Source organism: Lithobates pipiens, unplaced genomic scaffold (genome assembly GCF_037356315.1).
Source record: "Lithobates pipiens isolate NorthernLeopardFrog02 unplaced genomic scaffold, aLitPip1_a1.2 Scaffold_18, whole genome shotgun sequence".
In the NCBI taxonomy this organism is placed as follows: Eukaryota; Metazoa; Chordata; class Amphibia; order Anura; family Ranidae; genus Lithobates; species Lithobates pipiens.
The window spans coordinates 175,976,917-176,002,235 of NW_027507758.1; the positions used below are offsets into that span (position 1 = coordinate 175,976,917).

General features: G+C 45.2%; 1 protein-coding gene across 1 annotated transcript in view; it reads right to left on the reverse strand.

Moving 5' to 3' along the window:
- Nucleotides 1-22,468, reverse strand: part of EPM2A (EPM2A glucan phosphatase, laforin) — a 197,669-nt gene extending 175,201 nt beyond the window's left edge. Inside the window, exons 1-2 of the mRNA XM_077486416.1 lie at nucleotides 22,350-22,468; nucleotides 6,436-6,696 (exon numbers count right to left, since the gene is read on the reverse strand). Of these exons, the coding sequence (XP_077342542.1) occupies nucleotides 6,436-6,691 (256 nt within the window). The 5' untranslated portion in view covers nucleotides 6,692-6,696; nucleotides 22,350-22,468. The remainder of the gene's footprint in view (nucleotides 1-6,435; nucleotides 6,697-22,349) is intronic.
- Nucleotides 22,469-25,319: the final 2,851 nt, after the last annotated feature.

Consider the following 25,319-nt stretch of genomic DNA (forward strand, 5'->3'; position numbering starts at 1 on the left):
AATTTAAGGCCAGCAAATCAGAGTAAGGCCGCGTACACACGGGCGGACTGTTCGCCCAACTTTGTCCGTCCAACAGTTTCGGCAAACAGTCCGCTCAAAATTAGCATGGACGGACATGGCCACACACGACGAACGAACAGTTTGCTGAAACCGTGCGCGATGACGTGAACGGCACGTACGACGGGACGAAAAATACGACGTCCTATACACTGCATTATAGCTTTCGGCGTGAAAATCCTTTCTGAGCATGCGCGCAACTTTGTTTGACGAACAAGCCTACACACGAGCGGGCTGTTCGCTGAAACAAGGTTTCAGCGGACAGTTTTTCGGAAATTCCGAAAAACCTTGTCCGTCCAACTGTCCGCTGAAACTGTCCGCTGAAAGCCCACACACGAGCGGACTGTCCGCCCAAACACTGTTCAGCGGACAAAGTTGGGCGAACAGTCCGCCCGTGTGTACGCGGCCTTATAGTCAAGTTAGCAGACACTTACACTTGTAATGAGAATCTAGGATTGTGAAAAGGTTAAAGTATATAAACAAAAAACTACTACAGCTTTTATCCTATTTTACATATATAATATATATATTATATAACTGAGCTGTGACCACTGACTTGTCAGTGTATTGAAGTATGTCAATTTATTACTATATTTGCAGTGCCTATTTTATGCGTAAGAACTCTTCCAAGGCCACAGTTGTACAATTGTATCAGGAAATAATGTTGTCTCTACTTCCAACATATGTCACTATGCAATCCTCAGCATGTTACAATGATCTGACCTTGTGATTCAAAAAGGTACCTCAGTCTTTTACTGATTCTCCGCTATTCATCGCTTACGCTAGATTCATACTTATACATTTTTCTTTGATTATTTTTTTGCTGAATTCTTATGGGTCAACACATGTATTAGGATGGATGCAAACACACATCATGAAGCACATCAATGTATCACAAAGCGCATTAGGCCACTACTACCTGACTGAGAACAAAAGGTCTGTCCAACAAGCAGGCGTTTACTGCTCAGTGGAAATATCCAGTATAAATGCCTTAAGACTTAGTGATCAGCCCAGGGTATGTGTGTTAATCCCTCAGTGATCAGCATATAGGCCTTACCCCTCAGTGGTTGCCATGTATGTGCTTTAAAAGGATTGTAAAGTCTCATGGTTTTCTCACCTCGCCTTTCAGGACAGCATCTGGAGAGAGCGCAGCTTCACCTACTTTCCAGGTAACACTGCAGTCATTTCTTTAAAGCCTGGACACTTCCACCATGGCCTCAGTTGTAGTGTTTCCTCCAGCCATGATGGATGCTGCAGGGGACCAGGGGTGTGCTGCGCTCTTTCCAGGTGGAGAAGGGTTGGGGCATACCTGGTGTTTTTCTGCTTGTCTGCTGGCCAGACCAACACTGCCCCTGACAGGTGGAGGTGTTCCGGTGCCTTTCCCTTCTTTGAGCCTGGCGAGGGCAGAGGCCAGCAGAGGGTCCCGTGCCGATAGACCCGGTGGGGACACGAGTGGGGTACGGGGCTGCACTAGGCAGTGCGATATCTCTGGATTTGATCCTGTGTTCTCTTCCGGGTCCCAAGTGGTGTGTAATATCACTGCTGGATGGGACTTCTGGCAGCATGCATCGGCTTCTGGTTCCCGCTGTTGGAGCGCAGGGGGGGGGTCGGCCTCGGCGGGCACATTTCCGGTCCTCGCAATGATGAAAGGACCATAAAAATTTCAAATGAAAAGGCTGCCGGACGTCCCCCCGGAACCCTGAGAGAGATGGAGCCAGAGGAACTGTCTGCCATTTACATCCTTTTTCATCCTAGATTCCCCCAGAGGTTATCCCTACAATGTATAGATTGCATTCATATTTTTGCCACCAAAAATGCATTATTTTAATTTTTTCTACATTGGACCTCTTTTGCCATGTAGTTGCCCGCCCCATTAATTTGTTCAGATCTTTTTGCAAGGTTTCCAGATCATGCGGAGAAGTTATTGCCCTGCTTACTATCATCCGCAAATACAGAGATTGAACTGTTTACCCCATCCTCCAGGTCCTTTATGAACAAAATAAACAGGATTGGTCCCAGCACAGAACCCTGGGGGACCCCACTACCTACCCCTGACCATTCCGAGTACTCCCCATTTATCACCACCCTCTGAACTCTCCCTTGAAGCCAGTTTTCAATCCATGTACTCACCCTATAGTCCATGCCAACGGACATTATTTTGTACAGTAAATGTTTATGGGGAACTGTGTCAAATGCTTTTGCAAAATCCAGATACACCACGTTTACGGGCCTTCCTTTATCTAGAGGGCAACTCACCTCCTCATAGAAGCTTAATAGATTTGTTTGGCAAGAACGATTCTTCATGAATCCATGCTGATGACTGCTAATGATACCGTTCTCATTACTAAAATCTTATATTCGTATATTATAATCGTATATTGTCCCTTATCATCCCCTCCAAGTGTTTACATACTATTGATGTTAGGCTAACTGGTCTGTAATTCCCAGGGATGTATTTTGGGCTCTTTTTAAATATTGGTGCTACATTGGCTTTTCTCCAATCAGCTGGTACCATTCCAGTCAGTAAACTGTTATTAAACATTAAGAACAATGGTCTGGCAATTACTTGACTGAGTTCCCTAAGTACTCTCGGGTGCAAGGCATCTGGTCTCGGTGATTTATTAATGTTACGTTTCCCAAGTCTAACTTGAATTCTGTCCTCTGTTAACCATGGAGGTGCTTCCTGTGATGTGGCATGAAGCTAAACACTTTTGGTTACTGAAGCCCCCCCGATTCCCTCGTGAAAACTGAGGAGAAGAATAAATTCAATACCTTCGCCATTTCCCCATCTTTTGTAACCAAATGTCCTTCCTCATTCTTTATGGGGCCAATATTGTCTGTCCTCCCTTTTTTACTTTTTACATAGTTAAAGAATTTCTTGGGATTTTTTTTTGCTCTCCTCCACTATGTGTCTTTCATGTTCTATCTTAGCCGGCCTTATTGCACCCTTACATTTCTTGTTGCATTCTTTAAAAAGTTTGAATGCTGAGGATGATCCCTCAACCTTGTATTTTTTGAAGGCCTTCTCCTTTGCTTTTATATGCATTTTTACATTGGAGTTAAGTCATCCAGGACGTTTGTTCGCTCTTTTAAATGTATTACCCAATTGAATGCATTGGCTAATGTCCTTATTTAATGTGCTCTTAAAGCAAACCCATCTCTCCTCCATTGTTCTTTGTTCCTAAGATTTTATCCCAATTTATGTCTTCTAGCAAGGTTTGTAGTTTAGGGAAGTTGGCTCTTTTGAAATTGTGTCTTTGTATTCTCTTATGTTTCCTATTTGTGTCATTTATACTGAAGTCAATTGACCTGTGATCGCTGTTACCTAAATTTCCCCGTATTTCCACATCCAAGATCAGGTCTGTATTGTTGCTAATCAGTAGATGCAGTAACGCTTTAATTCTAGTTGGTGCATCTACCATCTGACCCATAAAATTGTCCTGCAAGACATTTAAGAACTGGTGAGCCTTAGATGAATACGTGGTTCCCTCCACCCAGACTATGTCTGGATAATTAAAATCCCCTGTTACGATAACACTTCTCATCCTTGCTGGTAATCCAATTTGCGATAAGAGATCTGTCTCCCCTTCCACCCTCGGGTAAAGGGGTCTATAGCATACTCCCAGTATTATTTTACCCTTAGCTTCATCCCTTTGGACCTCTACCCATAAGGATTCCACCTCATCCCTAGCTCCCTTAGTGATGTCATCTCTCACATTCACTTGTACATTATTCTTGATATATAGGCATACCCCTCCCCCTTTTTTACCCTCTCTATCCTTGTGATAAAGGGTATACCCTTGAATGGTTGCCAACCAATTATGAGAGCTGTTGAACTAGGCATCTGAAATTCCCACTAAATCCAAATCCTCCTCGTACAACAGTATCTCTAGTTTGCCCATCTTGTCTGCCAGGCTCCTGCCATTGGTGAACATGCCACGTAGTTTAGACTTTAGGTTTTTCCGAAGGTCACGTCAGTCTTTTACAGATCTCAAGAAATAGTTCTTTCAACATTCTGTCCATTTCCAACATGCCCTAAAGAGAGAATTTTATAGTCTGGACGTAAAGAGATGCGTTTTACACTTGGTGGTAACAAGAGAGTTTACAAAGTCCAATTCTCTGTTTGTTTTGTTTTCGGGGGCATGTAAGGGTTATGGAGCTTCTAAAACCATGATGGGAAGGTGGCTTTGGGTGGCTATTCACAAAGCCTATAGGGCTGCGGAGGTACAATATCTCGCAGAGGTAGTGGCCCATTCAACTCAGGCTGTAGCAATGTCCTGGGCGGAATGAGCTGGAGCTAAGTACTCGCTTATCATCTCCAGGTGCTATCCTAAAAGACGAAGTGAGAAAACCTTAGTTAAACTTACCGGTAACTTTTTTTTTTTTTACGAGTCTTTAGGACAGCACCGATGACCCTCCCTTGTTTATGAATGTTAATATGGTGTTATTGCTATGTTCTGCTTATATAACTGCAGCATGGCTGGAGGTGCTCGATGGTGGAAGTGTCCAGGCTTTAAATAAATGATTGTAGTGTTTCCTGGGAAGTGGGTGGAGCTGCGCCCTCTCCAGGTGCTGTCCTGAAAGACTTGTAGAAATACCGGTACCGGTAAGTCTAACTGAGGTTTTTCACCTTAATGCATTAAGGTGAAAAACCTTCTTTGCTGCAGCTGCCCCCAGAGCCCCTCCTTTTTCTTATCTGAGCCCATCCATTCCAGTGATGTGCATGAGCCACTGCTCCAGCTGCTGTCTGCATCCTCAATGTATAGATTGATAGCAGCGAGAGCCATTGGCTCCCGCTGCATTCAATCAAATCCAGTGCCACGGGGGCGCGGGGCTGAGTACCGCTGTCTTTGTCAATAGACGCAGCTCTCTGTGGGGCACTCACTAGTGATATAACCTATACTGTCCTAGATTCATCTGCTTCTATTTCATTATCATCCATGCCCTCTCAACTGCCCCCTTTTGCTGCGGATACAATCTTCTACTGCTTTAAAAAATGCACAACTGCCACATTTCAGAGCTCCACAATTACCCAGATGCTGCTTTTACACTGGGCAGCTGCTGCATTATGGGATGCACCTCTCTAATAAGCCAGTCATAGTTACACACAGTAGTTAATGAGGTTGAGGAATCCTTCCTGAACCCACCAGAAGGTGATGGGAAATTCCCTGGAATCTCTGGTCTTATTCACAACTCTAACTGCTGCCTGCTGTCAATCACAACAAGAAAGGAGGGGGCAGGGGGGCGGGGCCGAGTCACACTATGTGTTAAATGGCACCTTGGAGGTGGGGGGAGCCAGGAACGCCAACGGGGGGACTCAAGAAAGGAAAAGGATTGTGGCTGCTCTGTGCAAAACCATTACACAGAGCAGGTAAGTAGAACATATTTGTTTTTTTGTTTTGTTTTTTATAAAATTTACCCAGGATTGCCTTAAAATCACTTTAATCACTAATCTCCTAATTTGGTCTTTAACACAGTTTTCTCTCCATTTACAGACTGAATTTTCCCTAAGCCTAAAGACTTTAACTTACACATTAGCCATGTGAGGGGAACTTTGTCAAATGCTTTTCCAAAGTCCAATTATACTATATCTACAACCACTCCTTTGTCTAAGTTTTTGCATGCTCTCTCATAAAAAAGAAATCAGATTTGTTTGAGAATGTTGGTCTTGTGTGAATCCATGCTGACTATTGATCTTTTATCAAACCTTTCTCATAGCTCCCAACTGTCGCTGATTTGGAACAAAGTCCCTCTTGCCCATTTTCCTCCTCATATGTCCCTCATTTTGGTCTGATCTATATAGTTGTATATAAAATGCACTATTTATCTTTCAAAAAGGTGTTTCCAAGTGCTAAACCTTTCATCCAATTTCTAAATTGCTGCATTTGTAAATGTCAAAAGCCAGTATAAAGGAATAGTAATGGTAAAAAAAGCACTTGTAGGTTGAACTAATCATTGCTTTGTATAATTCTCCTTTAATGGCAGTGGGTGTGTCTTATGCCTACATACTTTGCCTAATAGGTGTCCTTCATTCCCATCTCAAAAAGTTGGGAGGTATGCTTCCTCAAGTGCAGTGCTTTCCGGTGAGCCCACAACAGTCAGGAGCTATGTTTAAGGACTTGACAGCCCACTTTTATGAGTTAAGTTTTAACATAAAAAGTTGCCTCAAATGAGTTTTTACCATCAGTTCAGCATTTTATTCTTGCACCCGGGCACCGCAATGTCTTGAGCCAGCCCTGCATATACAGTATATATTTTATTGTATATTTTTTTGTCATTTTAACTATTCATCTTGAAAAAGATACTTAAACATCACTGAATTTATAAAAACATAAAAAATCTCCAGACAAAATATCAGGAACAAGGTTATAATTTTACCTTCCCAAATCAGGACACCAGCTTCTTTCTTTATAAACTTGAACCAGAAGTTTTCAGTATATGGCTCGTCCAGGGACACCTCTCCCACCCATAGAGATGGTTCAATTGTGGACAGAGGACATTGAGTAGGCTTCATTGGAACAGCAAACTGAGGGTCCCAGGCTCCCATCTCCTTTCGTGATCCCAGTATCAGAAGTTCAGTGTCAGTATAGTTAAGAGTGATGACTACACCAAAGCGGAATAGCATTTGCTGCATGATTCCTGCAATAAAAAAAAAGGCTCTTCATATGTCTTTCCCACATTAACGATGTTCATATATTTTATGATTTTCTTTGTAGCTCTAATAAAGTGCCTAACCCTTGAAATCTTTCACATTTTGTCATGTTACAACTAAAAACGTAAATGTATTTTATTGGGATTTTATGCAATAGACCAACAAAGTGGCACATAATTTCGAAGTTGAAGGAAAATGAGAAATGTTTTTCAAAATGTATTAAAAATAAATATCTGAAAAGTTTGGCCTGCATTTGTACTCAGCCCCTCCGAGTCAATACTTTGTAGAACCACCTTTCACTGCAATTACAGCTGCAAATCTTTTTGGGGATGTCTCTACCAGCTTTGCATATCTAGAGAGTTACATTTTTGCCTATTCTTCTTTGTAAATAGCTCTGTCAGATTGGATGGGGAGTGTCTGCGAACAGCAATTTTCAAGTCTTGCCACAGATTCTCAATTGGATTTAGGTCTGGACTTTGACTGGGCCATGCTAACACATGAATATGCTTTGATCTAAATCATTCAATTGTAGCTCTGGCTGTATGTTTAGTAGGGATGAACATGGTGTGTTTGCCCATTCGCCAAACAGCGAATATTATGGGGCTTTTGCAGCAAATTAGAGTGAATGCCCCATAATTGATGTCTGATGATTGCCCAAAGCATGCACCCGACCTGCATGCTTTGGCCTGTCAAGCAAGCTCTGCTGCAAGAGTCATAATTGGCCAAAGGCAGGGTGCATTTAGCCAATCATGGCTCAGGAGGACTAAGTCCATGCCCCACACTATATAGGGCTGCTTACATAGCTGCCGAGTATAGTGTGTGACTGTGGACAGAGACAGATTGAGCTAGAGATTTATATATATATATATATATATATATATATATATATATATATATATATATATATATATATATATATATATATATATATATATATACTCTGCATTTCTGATATTCAGTGTAGACTCTATATTCAGTTAGTACAGTATATATAACACAGTGTATTGAAGTGGTTAAGGGGAACCCCTGTGCCAAAATAAAAAAAAGGAGTGGGGGTCCCCCCTAAAATCCATACTAGGCCCTTAAGGTCTGGTATGATTTTAAGGGGAACCACGTGCCCAAATTTTTTTAAAAAATGGCGTGGGCCCCCCCAAATCCATACAAGATCCTTATCCGAGCAAGCAGCCATGGCAGGCCAGGAAAGGGTGTGAATGCGTGAGCGCCCCCCCCCCCTCCTGAACCATACCAAGCCGCTTGCCATGGGGAGGGTGCTTTGGGGTCCTCCCTAAAGCACCTTGGTTTTGGGTTATGGTTGTGGGGGTCTGCAGGCAGGGGGATTATCAGAATCTGGAATCCAGATCCCGCCACCTCCCACCCCAGGGGGAATGGGTAGGGATACATTGTACAGCTACCCATCCGCCCAAAAAAAAGTGTCAAAAAAGTCAAAAAGACAGGTGAGAGTTTTTGACAATTCCTTTATTAAAAAAAAAAAAAGTGTCCCGCGATGTCCATCCATCTTCAATCACAGACCCGAAAAATAGAAAATAAAAAAAAGCTCCGCCTTGATGGGAGGCATCCCGCCGACTGCTGTCTCTTGGCTGTGACAGGTGTTATATTGGCAAGGGTGGGGCTCCCATTGACGTAAACTGGTGACCGCACCCCTCTGATGTCACGGGCTGTCACAGCCAAGAGACAGCAGTCAGCGCGACGTCTCCCATCAAGGCAGAGCTTTTTTTCTTCTATTTTTCGGGTCGTCAGGCGCCGTGATTGAAGATGGCCATTCTAACACATGAATATGCTTTGATCTAAATCAGTCCATTGTAGCTCTGGCTGTATGATGAGCTCGAACATGGGGTGTAACATGACAAAATGTGGAAAATTTCAAGGGGTATGAATACTTTTCTCAGGCACTGTACAAATACTAGAACTTCAATTGAGGCACATTATTGTTAAAATGTAAGGTTTTACAGCTAAAAAGTTTTACATGAAGTACTTTTTACTGCTGAATTTTTACCAAGGATAAAAAAATCTATATAAATAAAGCATAAGAATATATTTCAGTTTTCCTATTTTATACAAAATGACACCAGATTTTATGTCCCCAATGTACCACTAGTGATGGACAAACTTCCGATGGGACGTTTTGCGAACGCGATATGCAAACTTGCCCAAATGTTCATGAACCGCAAGGTTCGCGGCGGACCCCATTCACTTTAATGGCAGGCGAACCTTAAAAACATCCAGGTCATATTTTCAGCCACAAAATGCTTACTAGCTGTGCACACATAGTCCCACCAAGTATTAAGTGAATCTGGGATCAACAACGACAAGCATTCTTTTTTTATCTGTGAAATTTTGACAATTCAGGAGCGCATGAAGGCCATGGAGGAGAGGCAAGGTCAGGCCAGGCTATGAAGGGGGTGCAGGAGATGATCAGTGCCACAGTCAGGGCAGTGCAGTCCTGTGCCAGTGTCCCAGTGTGCCAACCTGTGCTTGAGCCCCTCCCTCTGCCCAGCCCTTACTCCCAACTATGCAGGGCTCCACTACGGTGGTTCGAAGGTACCAGTCCAGTGCTGATCCTCAGCCATGGTGCTGGCACTGCCTGCTGATTGGCTTCTCTGCTGCTATCTCCCTCACTGTCTGAAACCAGCACCGCAATAGAGACTGAGCACTGACACCAGCACCGTGAAAGAGAGCAATGAAACCAGCACCGAGATAGACAGCACTGACACCAGCACTGTGAGAGAGCACTGAGACCACACTAGCATCGAGATAAAGAGAGAGAGCACTGACACCAGCACCAAGATAGAGAGAGAGCACTGACACCAGCACCGTGATAGAGAGCCCTGACACCACACCAGCACCGTGATCGAGAGCCCTGACACCACTCCAGCACCGTGATAGAGAGCACTGGCACCACACCAGCACCAAGATAGAGAGCACTGACACCAGCACCAAGATAGAGAGCACTGACACCAGCACCGAGATAGAGAGCACTGACACTAGCACCAAGATAGAGAGCACTGACACCAGCACCGTGATAGAGAGCACTGACACCACACCAGCACCGTGATAGAGAGCACTGACACCACACCAGCACCGTGATAGAGAGCACTGACACCAGCACCAAGATAGAGAGCACTGACACTACACCAGCACCGTGATAGAGAGCACTGACACCACACCAGCACTGAGATAGAGAGCACTGACACCAGCACTGATACCGGCAACTCGCTGTGGGACCCAAAAATATGACACCACTCAACCTCTTCAGACAGGAGGGTACGGGCATATAGTACGGTGTGATTTTTTTGTACAAGGAAGTGAGCCAAAGGTAGAAAAAGGGTCTGTGCACTAGATTATATAAATCGTTTATAGAGTTATGCATATACATGGCCTACTGGTCACATGTGTTGAATTCCTCAGAGATCCATGCTTCATTCATTTTTATAAATGTGAGGTAGTCAACACTGTCGTGAGCTAGGCGAGTACGCTTATCGGTCACGATCCCCCCTGCTGCTCTGAACGTCCTTTCGGACAGGACACTGGACGAGGGGCAAGCCAACAGTTAAACTGCAAATTGTGCAAGCTCTGGCCAGAGGTCAAGCCTGCCCACCCAGTAGTCCAGGGGTTCATCACTTCTCGGAGCGTCCACATCGGCCGTTAACTCAATGTAGTCGGACAACTGTCGATCTAGGCGTTCCCTGATGCTGGATCCGGATGACACCTGTCGATGGCGTTGGCTGAAAGAATGATCTCATATCAGAAGTGACCAACACATCAAACCGCCCTGTTCTTGCAGGTGCTGTTGGATTGGTACCTGCAACTCTCTCTCTGAGAGTGAGAATTCTTCTGCCAGCACACGCAAAAGCAGAATGCAGCATTTCTCTAAGCAAGGCCTGTACGTGCTTCATTCTGACAGCCCTCTGTGATGGTGGTAACATTTCCGCCATTTTATGTTTGTACCGGGGGTCTAAGTACGTTGCCACCCAGTACTGGTCCTTGACCTTTATGCTTTTTATAGGGGGGTCCCTGTTAAAACACTGGAGCATGAAGGCCCCCATTTGCACTAAACTGGAAGCGGTGTGGTGACCTGGCTCCTGCTCATCATCCAGGATAACAATAAAAGAATATATAGAAGAGCGCCAAATCAGTAAAAAGTGCATTTATTTTATACAATCAATAAAAGTCTCACTTACATCCATAATTATTATTGTCCTCCGTTTGATAGTCAAATGGTACCACCATTACTACTACTACTAATCAATCTTGACTGGTTGGAGGTATTATAAATGAAGAAATAACTTCATGGTAATAGCATATAATTATGAGCTCAGTTACAGATAAATGTGACAATGATGTTGATGGTGGAGATACAAGATCAATATATGACAATTGTATGGGAAAACTCGTGTCAAGATTGATAGAGGTGATGCGATTAAATTATGTTTAAAAGATATGTGTATAAAAAGGTATATGTATAAAGGAAGAAGGAAGGGAAATGCCCAAACGAGGCTTGCGCAAGCTCAGAAACGCGTTGTGCTCTAGGGTTCCCCCCGGCTGATGTCACACACTGTCTACGAGCCAGTCTGTGTCTCTGTACATCACGGAACACAGCGGAGCTTCCCCTAGCGTGCTGTGGAGGAGGATTCATCCAATAACAGCACCAGCGAAAGGGAACAGTGATTTGATATCAAACGGAGGACAATAATAATTATGGATGTAAGTGAGACTTTTATTGATTGTATAAAATAAATGCACTTTTTACTGATTTGGCGCTCTTCTATATATTCTTTTATTGGTATCCTATTCATGAGATGACTTCACTCTAAAGAAGCAGCTGCCGCAGGTGATTGTGCACATACATCCCCTATCCTCTAAGGACAGCAAACAACCTTTCTGGATTTTCATCAAATTCCAAGTACCGTATATACTCGAGTATAAGCCGAGATTTTCAGCCTCTTTTTTGAGGCTGAAAGTGCCCCCCTCGGCTTATACTCGAGTCATCGCCGTCTGCCTGCTCGATCAGCGTGTCGAGCAGACAGACGGCGGACATTCTACTATTCAAAAGCCGCGCCTCCGTCTGTGATAGGCGGAACACTCAATTTCCCAGCAGTCAGTGTTCCGCCTATCACGGACATCCGCTCATCCTCGTACTACGGACGAGGATGAGAGGATGTCCGTGATAGGCGGAACACAGACTGCTGGGAAATTGAGTGTTCCGCCTATCACAGACGGAGGCGCGGCTTTTGAACAGAGGAATGGCCGAAGAGGCGCCGATGAATAGCGGCGATCCGGGAAGGACGGAGGCTCAGCTCGGCACGGGACGGAGGAGGCACGGGACGGAGGAGGCACAGGACGGAGGAGGCACGGGACGGAGGAGGCACGGGACGGAGGCTCGGGACACAGGTAGGCTGGACACACAAGGCTGCACGGACACACACACAGGGATGGATGGACACACACAGGGATGGATGGACACACACACACAGGGATGGATGGACACACACACAGGGATGGATGGATGGACACACACACAGGGATGGACGGACACACAGGGATGGACGGACACACACACAGGGATGGATGGACACACAAGGATGGACGGACACACAGGGGTGGACAGGCATGTCTCACCCTCGGCTTATACACGAGTCAATACGTTTTCCAGTTTTTTTGGGGTAAATTGGGGGCCTCGGCTTATATTCGGGTCGGCCTATACTCGAGTATATACGGTACTGTTTTCTCAGATAACTTTAAAAAAAAAATCTTGCTTTGATAAAAACTGTTTTGAATTTATTTTAATGAACAATACAGACTGAACTGAAAAGGACACACCAGTATCTTTTAAAGCGCTAGCATCTTGTGTTGTTTTTTTATCATCCAGGATAATGTCGTCCTCCTCGTTCTCCTCCCTCCATCCACAGACAACAACAGGGATCCCAGAAAGGTTTAAAGCATGCTCTTCTTGCTCCTCCTCATCCGCCCCGGCACCATCCTCCTCTGACTCCTCTTCAGACTCCTATTGTTGACTTGTCTCAGAGTAGCCCCCCCTGGGAATTCATCCAGCATTGCGACTTCCTCATCTTCCTGCTCCTGCTCCTCCACGGCTTGATCAATGACACAAGACAATGCATGCTACATAAAGAAGGCATAAGGTACGATGTCACTGATGGCGCCATGGCAGCGACTGACCAGTTTGGTGATCTCATCAAACGGCCGCAGAAGTCTGCATGCGTCACGCATGAGCAGCCACTGGCGCGGTGAAAAAAAACCAAGTTCCCCAGAACCTGTTCTGCCGCAGAGTTCGTACAGGTAGTCATTAAGTGCACGTTTCTGCTGGAGCAGCCTATTAAGCTTATAGAAGGTTGAGTTCCATCGCCTCGATCAATCACAAATGAGACGTCTGACCGGCAGATTGTGTCGCCGCTGAATTTCAGCAAGGCGAGCCATGGCCATGTAAGATCTTCTATTTGACAATGAATCGCTGCACGACCAAGTTTAAGACGTGTGCCATGCATGGCACATGTGTAATTTTGCCCTGTTTCAATGCGCTAAGCAGATTGGCACCATTGTCACACACTACTTTACCAACTGTCAAATTGAGTGGTGTTAACCACTGATCTGCCTGTGAATGCAAAGCTGAAAGGAGTGCAGGGCCAGTGTGGCTCTTGGCTTCCAGGCACAACAGACGCAACACAGCATGGCAACATATCACCTGGCATGTCGAACAGGTTCTGGGGATCTTGGGTGATGCAGTGGAAGAGACGCTAGCAGCGGAAAAGGAGGAGTAAGCCGAGGAGGAGAGGGAGGATGAAGTAGGAGGAGGAGAAGAAGAGGCAGGCCTGCATGCAATCCGTGGTGGTAAAACCAAATCTACACGGGTGCCAAGGGTTACATGCTTGACGGCCGTCAGAAGGTTCACCCAGTGGGCAGTAAAAGTTATATACCTTCCCTGTCCGTGTTTGCTAGACCACGTGTCTGATGTATCTTGGCATCGACACTGTGTGCCAGAGATACATTCACTTGCCGCTGAACATGGCCATATAGCTCTGGGATGCCCTTCTGTGAGAAATACTTCCTTCCTGGGACCTTCCATTGTGGTGTTCCAATGGCCACAAATTTTCGAAAGGCCTCCGAGTCCACCAGTTTATATGGCAGTAGTTGATGGGCTATCAGTTCTGACAAGCCAGCCGTCAACCGTTGGGCAAGAGGGTTATCCGGCGTCATCATTTTTTTGCGCTCGAACATTTGGCCCACGGAAGCCTGCCTTTTCCCAGAAAAGCATGATGGAAGGTGGAGTGGAGAACAATTCTGAGGAGAGGAGAAGGAGAAGTAGAAGAGGCTGGACGGTGAGAGTCTGGAGTGTGGCTTTGTGGGTTCCGTTGCTCCCACTGGGATCGGTGATGGCAGCTCATATGCCTTCTTAAGGCGGTCGTCCCTAGGTGAGTTTTGGGCTTACTGCGACTTATGCGTTGACTGCAAAGGCTGCGGATGGCAACACTATTGTCAGCAGCGGACATATTAAAAAAAGCCCACACTGCGGAGCCATGTGTCGGCGTCCTGGGAGCGCCAGATGTGACCGTACATGGTTGATGCCTTGCTCCTGATACATTAGCAGTCTGCTTTGTCCCTCCTGTGCAATGTAAGTTCCGCCTACTTCTCCTCCCTATCTGCTGGTCCATATCTCCTTCTGAACTCCCCTCCTCTTTCTCTCTTGTGGGCACCCACGTGACATCCCTAGACATGTCATCATCATTGTCACCTTCCCCACCACTATCATTAGAGATCTCAGAGTAGGCAGCAACAGCGGGGACCAACCTCCTTGGGCTGATCTGGGTACTGTCGTCAGACTGCTGAGTGGCGGTTGTTGCTACCTCCTCTTCCTGATCCAATGCCAAGAGTGGCTGCGCATCAGAAATGTCTTGTGATGGATCGGAAAATAATTCCTGTGACTCAAGCGGAGGGTATATGGTGGTGGTGTTGTTGGTGGTAGTGTCTTTGGGGGGGCACACAGCAGAGAGTGAAGAGGGTGTAGATCAAGAGGATGAGGAGGGTGCAGAAGAGTAAGGCTGAGTGAGCCACTCAACCAAGTCTGGTGCATCCTTTGACGTAATCGAACGCACCTTCTGCAATTTCCCACTTTGGCTCAAGCCTGTTGCTCCTGCCCTACCCCTACCACCCCTGCGGAAGGGCCTGCCTCTTCCTCTGCCTGTCATTTTTTAAATGACCCTGTGACAAAAGTCTTTAGAGAAGTGCAGTATATGTGGAAGAAGGTATATAACACCCCGCTTCAATCTGTTGTTTTGGGGGGGGGCACTGGTCTATCACACCAGTTATAATACTTTTTTATAATTGCGTTTGTCACTCTTTGTAGCATAGCTGCAGAACCGCTCATCAGTCACAATGCTGCACAGTGGAAATGCACTATACTATGCTTTCTATATTTGAAAGTATTTTATACGTGTATTACACCCCTATATACTGCACACCAAATAGTACACCTATACCAGTCCTTAAAAGGACGTTTGTGGACCTAATAGTAGCTAGCTAGTGAATTACAGACTGTCCCTGCTCCAAACAGCAAACTCTATCCCTACACTGAGAAAAGACAGCTGCAGAATCGGTCAGCACTGCAGTGCACTATAATATGTTTTCTATATTTGAAAGAAAGTATATTATAAGTGTATTACAACTCTATATACTGTACACCTATACCAGTCCTTAAAAGGACGTTTGTGGACCTAATAGTAATAGCTAATTAGCTAGTGATTACAGACAGACTGTCCCTGCTCCAAACACTAAACTGTCCCTACACTGAGAAACGACAGCTGCAGAATCTGTCACTTCAGCACTGCAGTGCACTATAATATGCTTTCTATATTTGAAAGTATATTATAAGTGTATTACAACTCTATATACTGTACACCTATACCAGTCCTTAAAAGGACATTTGTGGACCTAATAGTAATAGCTAATTAGCTAGTGATTACAGACAGACTGTCCCTGCTCCAAACACCAAACTGTCCCTACACTGAGAAACGACAGCTGCAGAATCGGTCACTTCAGCACTGCAGTGCACTATAATATGCTTTCTATATTTGAAAGAAAGTATATTATAAGTGTATTACAACCCTATATACTAGCTAGTAGCTAGTGAATTACAGACTGTCCCTGCTCCAAACACCAAACTGTCCCTACACTGAGAAAAGACAGCTGCAGAATCAGTCAGCATTGCAGGGCACTATAATATGCTTTCTATATTTGAAAGAAAGTATATTATAAGTGTATATAAGTTTATTACAACCCTATATACTGTACACCTATACCAGTCCTTAAAAGGACTTTTGTGGACCTAATAGTAATAGCTAGTGATTACAGACTGACTGTCCCTGCTTCACACAGCGTCCTTTCCCTACACTGACAAAAGACAGAATGTACAATGGCCGCCAGATCAGGTCTACTTAAAATGTAGGGGGTATGTCCATGTGCTGAAATGTCTCAATTGGCTGCCCTGTACCCCATGATGGATGTGATATGGGTCAAAGTTCTTCACAATGTAAACGAATATGTCTGCCGCGAACAGTGCCAGAAGTCTGCCGGTTTGGCAAATCACGAACCGCCCGCTGGGCGAACCGCAAGGCCATCTCTAATTAGGTATACACCTAATTGGGTCCATAACATCTGGTAAGCCTCCCTTCAAGTGGTGGTGGATTTCTGCAAATCACTCACAGAAGTCACTATAATCTTTCAAGATACTGCACTTCGTCACTAATTTGATATTTTTGTTATCTATGGACTTTAACACGTTCACTTTGGTGGATATATGTATATATTTGTCTATTTAGTATATTTGATATAGCGTTGTTCTAACAACATACAATTATCAAACGGTGTAAATTTGTTTCATGAGGAGTTACTATTGAAGTTGATTATATATTCATTATTATATTCCTTTTCACTGGTGTAAGATTATATTGATATTATCACACGTATAATCTAAGCGCTGCATTTTTTCTATATTAGTACCACTTTGTTGCAGTAAGTCTGCGGTGCTGGCAGCTATTTTTGTTTTGTGGATAGCGCGGTTTTTCATACTTCATATACACTCTAAACCATGCCTAATATTCTCACTATGTGGCCCACGCCTGCAATCTAAAGTTGGAAGGCCATGTACTCCCTAAGCAGGAAGTGGGTGGGGGACATACCGAAACTAGACGACGATGATTGGAGGGAAATTTGGGTATTCCCGTTCTCTCCTCTGGTCTCGGCCAGGCACAAACTTGTTCAGTATAAAATTATACACAGAGCTCACTACACACCCCATAGACTGCACCAGATGTCGCCGACACATTCCCCGGCGTGCTGGAGATGCTCGTATCAGCCAGGGGAGTTCTTTCACATTTTCTGGGCTTGTCCAGCAATTGGGCATTACTGGAAGGAAGTTCTCCAGGTGATAGTTAACATTACTAAGATTAGTATTCCTTATGATCCTAAATGTTGTCTGCTGGGGCTGGTGGAGCAGCTGATAATCCACAGAGCTAGGAAAATACTCATATCCTTATTACTATACTATGCACGTAAGGCCATCACGAGGAATTGGAAGCAATCATCTCCCCCCTCTGTCAAGTTCTGGAAGGGTCCAGTGAATGCCAGTTTGCCCCTTTATAGAGCCACCTACGAGGGCAGGGGATGCCCAAAAAAATTTGAGAAGATGTGGACTTGTTGGTTAGCTGGTAGCACTACGGCGACTGATGCAGTAACTAACCCTTAGACCAACATTAAGGTCATAATATGGTAATAGGCTGACCCAGGTACTACTTGTATTTCTATGCTATGACATTGTGTACTTATGCTTTTGAGCACGGATTCTCCTGCTGTTAACCTCTCCCCACATGGGGGTTTAGATATGTTTAGTTTTGTTTGTATCGGTCTGCCTGGTTGAGGCCTGTTGTTGCTTCAGAGGCAGACCGATCATGTTGTGTTACCTGATATGCCCTGCTGCGGTCTGTAGCCGCAGCAGAGATTTTGCCCCTGCGTGGGTACTGTTGGCCCATGTGTGGGCAATTTTCTATGCTATTGAAAAACTCAATAAAAAAAAGATTTTACAAAAAAAAAAAAAAGTTGGAAGGCCATACATACAAATTTCCAGTCTCTCAGTCTTGATACAAAATGTAGCATATTTACTTTTTTTAAACAATGCAGATGCCTTGCGTTGCAGTGCTTTTCCATAGGGAGCTCTGTGGCTGGGTTCTCAAACACATGTGCTGATCTATTTAGCTCCTGGGCTTAGAGAGGAACTACTGATAGACAAACTGTTCAAGCACTGATTGCGGCCTGGACCCACTGACAAACTGGACAAATTGAATAAATCCCAATTGTCTGTGATTTTGAGGAACTGTCCCTGATTTGGAGCAATGTTCCTCTGTCCCTCTTTCCCTCTAATTTGTCCCTCATTTTGGTCTGATCTATATAGTTGTATATAAAACGCATTTTTTATCTTTCAAAAAGTGTTTCCCAGTGCTAAACCTTTCATCAAATTGCTGCATTTATAAATTTTAAGAGCCAATATAAAGGAATAGTAGTAGTAAAAAAAAAAAAAACCTTGTGGATTTAATTAACTTTTTTGGGTTAATTCTCCTTTAAGGCTGGATTCACACTTATGCATTTTTTGTCCTTTTTGCATTTTGCAGATTTTCACTACAGTCCATTTAACATGGTTTACTATGGAACATGTTCTGCAGTGAAAATCTGCAAAATGCAAAAAGCACTAAAAATGCATAGGTGTGAATCCAGCCTAAGGGAGTGTGGCAGGGGGCATGCCCTATGCCTTCATACATTTTCTAGTAGGTGTCCCTCATTCCCATCTCAAAATGTTGGGAGGTATGAAATTGCTACTATCCCAGCCCCATCTGAAAATGGCATATGGGGTTCAAGTGGTTAAAGGAGACCATACAGATCCCGCAATAACCCTAGCTTCACACCTATGCGTTTTTTAGTGCGTTTTTCAGTTTGCAGAAATGCACTACAGAACATTTAACATGGTTTCCTATGGTACAAGTTCACATCTATGCGTTTTGTAGCCGGTGCGTTTTTGGAAAGGGTCAGGGTCTTTTTTCCCATGATTTCCAGGTAATAGATTTCAATGGAACCGTACCAGGAAGTGTTGTGTTTGTGATGCGATTTTTGATGTGTTTGCGGTTTTCATTTTAACACTGTATATAGCTGGTTGCTAAGCAGGGGGCTGAGAAGCCACGTCCTTAAAATGGTGGGCCAGCTGAAGTTTTTTTTTTTTTTATGTCAGCAGCTACGAACACTGCTGAAAGCTCAATGTAAAAAACTAAATAAATTTTGCCTGTAATAAATAAAAAATGGCCTGGGGTTCCCCCCCCCCCCCGGGTCTATACCAGGCCCTTTGGGTCTAGTATGGATTCGGAGGGGACCTCCCCACACCAAAAAAAACTTTTTAAATGGCGTTTGGGGTCCCCCCCCCCCAAAATCCATACCAGACCCTTAGCCGAGCATGCCATCTGGTAGGTCAGGAAAGGGATGGAACCATACCAGGCCACATGTCCTTAACATTGGGGGGTGCTTTAGGGCAGGGGGGCTCTGCACCCCCACCACCAAAGCACCTTGCCCCCTTGTTGATGAGGACAAGGGCCTCTTCTCCTGGCTGGTGGTTGTCGTGGTCTGTGGGCGGGGGCTTATCAGAATCTGGAAGCACCCTTTAAAGAAGGGGCCCCCAGATCCTGCTCCCCCCCATGTGAATGGGTAGCAGGTACATCGTACCCCTACCCATTCACCAAAAATACAGTGAAATGTTAACACACTACAAGATCTGGTTTTTGACAAGTTCTTTATTAAATAAGAAGCCTGGAGCCATCTTCTCCAGGTGCCGTCATCTCCCGTGCCTTTTTCTTGTGCTGCCTTCTTCCTTGGCACTGCCATCTTCTTCTTCCCTGCTGCTGCCGTCTTCTTCTTGTTCCTCGCCCCCGCAGTCTTCTTCTTCTTCCTCGCCCCCGCCGTCATCTTATTCTTCCTCGCCCCCTGCCTGCCTTGTCCTGAAGCTGTCTTTCTCCGTTGTGATGTTCCCACTGTCCAGCACCTCTTATATAGGCATGGCGCATGGACATCCAATGACGTAACGTCAAAAGACAAAACCGACTTTTGTAGTTTGTTAACATTTCACCGTTTTTTTGGTGAATGGGTAAGGGTACAATGTATCCGTCCCGATACCCGTCCCAATACCCATTCACAATGTTAATGGGGGCTTCCAGATTTAGTTAAGCCCCCGCCTGCAGACCCTGACAACTACCAGTCAGGGATGGCAGGAAGAGGCGTGACAGTCTGAAAAACACTGCTACACTGATCTTTCTGATGTAGGCTCTTTACCATGTGATCAGCCGTGTCCAATCACAGCTGATCACAGTGTAAACAGGAAGAGCCGTTTATCGGCTTTTCCTCACTTGTGTTTGTAGAGTAGAGGACAGACGATCGGTGGCTCTCCTGACAGGGGGGTCTGCGCTGATTGTTTAGTAGCACAGCCCCCCCGTGGATGCCCACACTAGCCCTCCCTTGCGGATGCCCACACTGGACCACCAGGGATGCCATCAGGACCACCAGGGCACCACCATAACAGCCACACATGGATGAGCAGGTATGGCCCCCCCAAGGATGCCAGTCAGTGCCTTTAAAAATGCCAATCAGTGCTCACAAATGGTGCCACTCAGTGCCCACTGTGAATGCCTGTCTCCCTGTCAGTGATCCCCAGCAGTGCCACCCATCAGTATCCATCAGTGTCACCCATCAGGGCCCATCAGTGCCCACCCATGCCATTTATAAGTAATCATCCGTGCAGCCTATCAGTGCCGCCTATGTGTGCCCATCAGTGCTGCATACCAGTGTCACCTATCAGGGCCCACAAATGGTGCCACTCAGTGCCCACTGTGAATGCCTGTCAGATATCTCCCTGTCAGTGATCCCCAGCAGTGCCACCCATCAGTGTCCATCAGTGCCACCCACCAGGGCTCATCAGTGCCCACCAGTGCCCATCCATGCCACTTATAAGTAATCATCAGTGCCGCCTATAAGTGCCCATCAGTGCTGCATACCAGTGCCACTTATCAGTGCCTCATCAGTGTCATCTCATTGTTGCCACTTCATCTGTGCCACCTTATCAGTGCCTGTCAGTGCAGCCTCATCAGTGCCCATCAGTGAAGGAGAAAACTTACTTATTTACAACATTTTATAATAGAAACAAAGAAAAATAAATATTGTTTCAAAATATTCAGTCTTTTTTTATGTGTTGTGCAAAAAATAAAAACCCCAGCAGTGATCAAATACCACCAAAAGAAAGCTCTATTTGTGGGAACAAAATGATAAAAAAATTGTTTGGGTAGAGTGTTGTATGACCGCGCAATTGTCATTCAATATGTGACAGCCCTGAAAGCTGAAAATTGTCCTTGGCAGGAAGAGGGTGTAAGTGCCTGGTATTGAAGTAGTTAAAGAGAAGAAAAAATATATAAAAATTTCACACAAAAATGCCGGTTTAAAAACGCAAAACGCACTGCAAAATGCGCCTGAAAAACACATCTAGCACAGCCGCATAGATGTGAACCTAAACTTATGGGAGAAAATATAAAAACAAATCTATGTCTTTAGATACTGCAACTGCAACCCTTATACTACGGCTAACCTAGCTCAAAGGAGAATTGAATCTTTGAATTTCCCATCCAATCAGGATTCCCCAACTCTCCAAACAGTGCAAACACATTTATGGAAAGATCACTTTGCAGTCGGCTCACGGCCTTTACCTCCAACTGCCATCTGCTTCTGTTAATTTATACTTCTAAAGCAGTAAAATAAGGCCCTAAGCACACAAGCGCTTTCGGGTACGGGATGTAAATTTGGGGTATATTTCCATATCCAGGAGAGACAGCTTCAGACTACAGGCAGTCGCCGAGTTACAAACAGGTTAGGGACTGCCTGTTTGTTCTTAAGTCGGATTTGTTTGTAATTCGGATGCGCATGCACAGAATGGCGTTTTCCGATGTTTTCCAACGTCGTTTTCCGATGATTTCCTCTGTTTTCCAACTTGCCCGCCGGCACCACCTGCCGTTCGTAAGTAGGAGTTGTTCATAAGTCGGATGTTCGTAACTCGGGGACCTCCTGTACAGCTGCCCATAGTGAGAAATGGCTGTACGCTGGTAAATAATGTGCTTTCGCATAAACCCACACACACGGGCATGTGTAATCCTGATCGTGGCTTTTGTGCGTCCAGATATTGTATGCCTGTGCGCATGCGCAAGTTTACACAAGCATACCTGCATACAGCTAGCATACCATTATTCCTTCCTACAGTATGGCCGGCTGTTTATGCTGGGCCCACAAGTAATGTCAGATGCATGAGGCCTAAATATCTACACAGACATAAGCTTATTGTACTGGGGTGAAGAGGAGACAGGCATGCAATACATGTTGCGCTGTTAACCAAGGTGCTGTCCTAAAATGGATTCCATGATTGCCTCTGTTTATTTTCAGCTGAGTCAGTTATGCCAGTGCTTATGCGTTTTGTAACACAAAAATATCAGAAAGCAATAGAATAGAAATATGAAGTATCATTTGCAAGAGAAACCTGTACCTTTCTACGCAGTTGAGCACAGGCCTTGAGGACAAGCCCTCTATTTGCAGCTCAGGAATACTGGCAGTCTGGCACAGACCTACTGAACAGTCAGTCCCTCCTTCTCTGTGCAATGGAGCAGAGACCTAGCTGAACATAAGGAGAGGGAGGGGAAAGAGGTGGCTCAAACCACAGCTAATATGCTGTGCACTATGCATAGTCTGTAAATAGACGGCTGCTGCTCTCTCAGTGTGTATTAAACAACTGTATGTTATGAACAAATTAAATTATCATGAGAATTGCTACGTCCATTCAACTCTAGTCATTTTTACTGATAAATGGCAAGTTTGTTAACATTTGCAGAAGTCAGCGTGTCAGTGCGATTTTCCTCACTTGATAAACTTGTTTTTGTGCAGATCTCAATGGCTAGTTTTATCCATTGTAAAATCTTATATAGTTTTATCCATTGTTTATAGACAAATCATGGTAGATTATCTCTTCTTCACTATATTGTGTGTTAGTTTGTATGACTTTAATGATAATGCCCCATACACACGGTCGGATTTTCCAACGGAAAATGTGCAATCGGATCATGTTGTCGGAAAATCCGATCATGTGTGGGCTCCATCTGATTTTTTCCGTCGGATTTTGAGAGTTTGAGAGCAGGATCTAAAATTTTCCGACAACAAAAACTGATTGTTTAAATTCCAATCGTGTGTAGACAATTCCGACGGACAAAGTGCCACGCATGCTCAGAATAGACTAAGAGATGAAAGCTATTGGCTACTGGCCTCTGTATAGTCCCGTTGTACGTGTTATACGTCACAGCGTTCAGAACGATCAGATTTTCAACTTTGTGCGACCGTGTGTATGCAAGACAAGTTTGGGCCAACATCTGTCGAAAAAATCTGACGGATTTTGTTGTCGGAATGTCCGACCATGTGTATGGGGCATTAGCCTATATTCACAATATTGCTGTTGCATAATCATGCGTTTTTGTAGCCCCTTTTGTGTGTTTTTTACATGCGCTTTTGATGCATTTTTATACTTTATCTGTTCTTAGTAGGAAGAGGAGACTGGTTATTAAAATTAAATATGGCCAAAGCTTTTTTGGTCAAACTTCTCTTCTGGGTCACAGGAGTGCACTTACTTTTGCACTATAATGCCCCAAAATCACCCAACAGCAGGCTAAAGCCCACCGTCAAATTACATCACTGAGCCACTTCAGGGTCTGGAATGATCCCAACCAGTGGCGGCTCATGCAGTTAACCATGCGCTTGACCCCTAGTCTGCATGTAGGGTGCCAGACGCATGGATTCCAATGTTTTCTTCTTTTTTTTTAAGAACGTGATTAGAGCCTAAGGCTCTACCTGGCTTCAAAAAGGGTGAGCTCACCCAGTTGTGAGCCCACCCAGTCGTGTAACATTAGTGAATTAATATTTGCTAATGTCTTCCTGTTTCTCTGCCTGGCCAATCAGGATGCGGATCCTGAGACCCGATTGTCCACGAGTCCTAAGAACCGATAGGACTCTCAGCCTGATTGGCTGGGAGGAAAAGCGACCGCCAGGACTCAGGAGGAGAAGCCGCCAAAGCCACGACCTGGATGGGGTAAGTGCAGGGCTGGTGGGGGGCCTGGTGGGCGATGGGCGAGTGATGAGGTGATTGGGGGGGTGGTTGGTTGGCTGGCTAAGATGAGTGTGGCTGGCTGGCTGGGGGGCCACGGGCCGCCCCCCCCCAAGAAAATTGAGCACCATCCACCACTGATCCCAACTATACTGCCTGATTGACAGCTGACACTGGCTCTTAGCATGCGGCTGAGAGCTGGAGCCAGCTGTGCCTACTATTCTTCAGCCAGGCGCTCCACTTAGTGCTGGAGGGGCAGAGCGGAGATTAGTGACTGAGAAGATCGAGAACTGAGTAATCAATGGTCATTTGATTGCTCGGTGCTTGGTCTTAAGTCGGCCATAGACAGATCGAATATTCAGTTGGTTCAGCAGGAACCAGCTAAATTCCGATCCATCTATGGGCAGGCTGGTTGTACTGAAGTTAATCTATTGATCGACTTCAGTACAACCAGACTGTTTGTTTTTTTCCAAACAATCCTTGCCACTGGTTATAGCTGACAGCAGGGATCATTGTATTCTGATGGCAGGGGGGATTCCCCCATCAACATAGTTACTGTTTTCTTTCCTTTCACCATGTGATTTCCCTGCAGTTCCTGCACTCACACAAGCACTGCGATTTTAAATGCGTGCAGTGCGTGATTTAGAATGAATGGCAGCCCCGCGTCTTTTCTCACAGCAGAGCAATTTCACTGTGGGTGGTTTAGGGTATCGCCGCAATTTCCACACCCGCAGCCACAATCATAGGTGTGGACCTAGCCTAAAACACAAAACCCTGCCAAACACTCACTAAAAACATATATACGTGTGTTTTACATGCACATTGAAGTGTATGGGGCAAAATGAGGATATGCTGGACCAGTGGCGGCTGCTAAAGTTTTAGGATGGTGGGCGCCAGACCCCACCGTTCCTTTTTGACCCCTCACACTTTTCATAAGCCCCACCCTTTATAGAATCCACCCACTTGTCCCCTGTATTCTACTTGCTTCCACCCATAGTGTCAGGAGTATACAGCTCAGCATCACAGGACAGAGTATATACCTCAGCCTCACAGATTAGGGTATATAGCTCAGCATTACAGATAGGGTGTATATAGCCCAGCATAACAGATAGGTGTATATAGCCCAGCATAACAGATAGGTGTATATAGCCCAGCATAACAGATAGGTGTATATGCTTCACTGACAGAACCCCCCCCCCCCCCGACAGCACCCACTGAGGGGCTCGCAGTACTGACGGCACAACCGCCCCCCCCTCGAGGTCCCCGGAATGGGGCTCGCTCCACTGACAGCACCCCAACCCCCCCCCCCCCACAGCACGGGGCTCACAGCACTGATGGCGCCGCCCCCACCCCCCCTCAGAGCTCCCT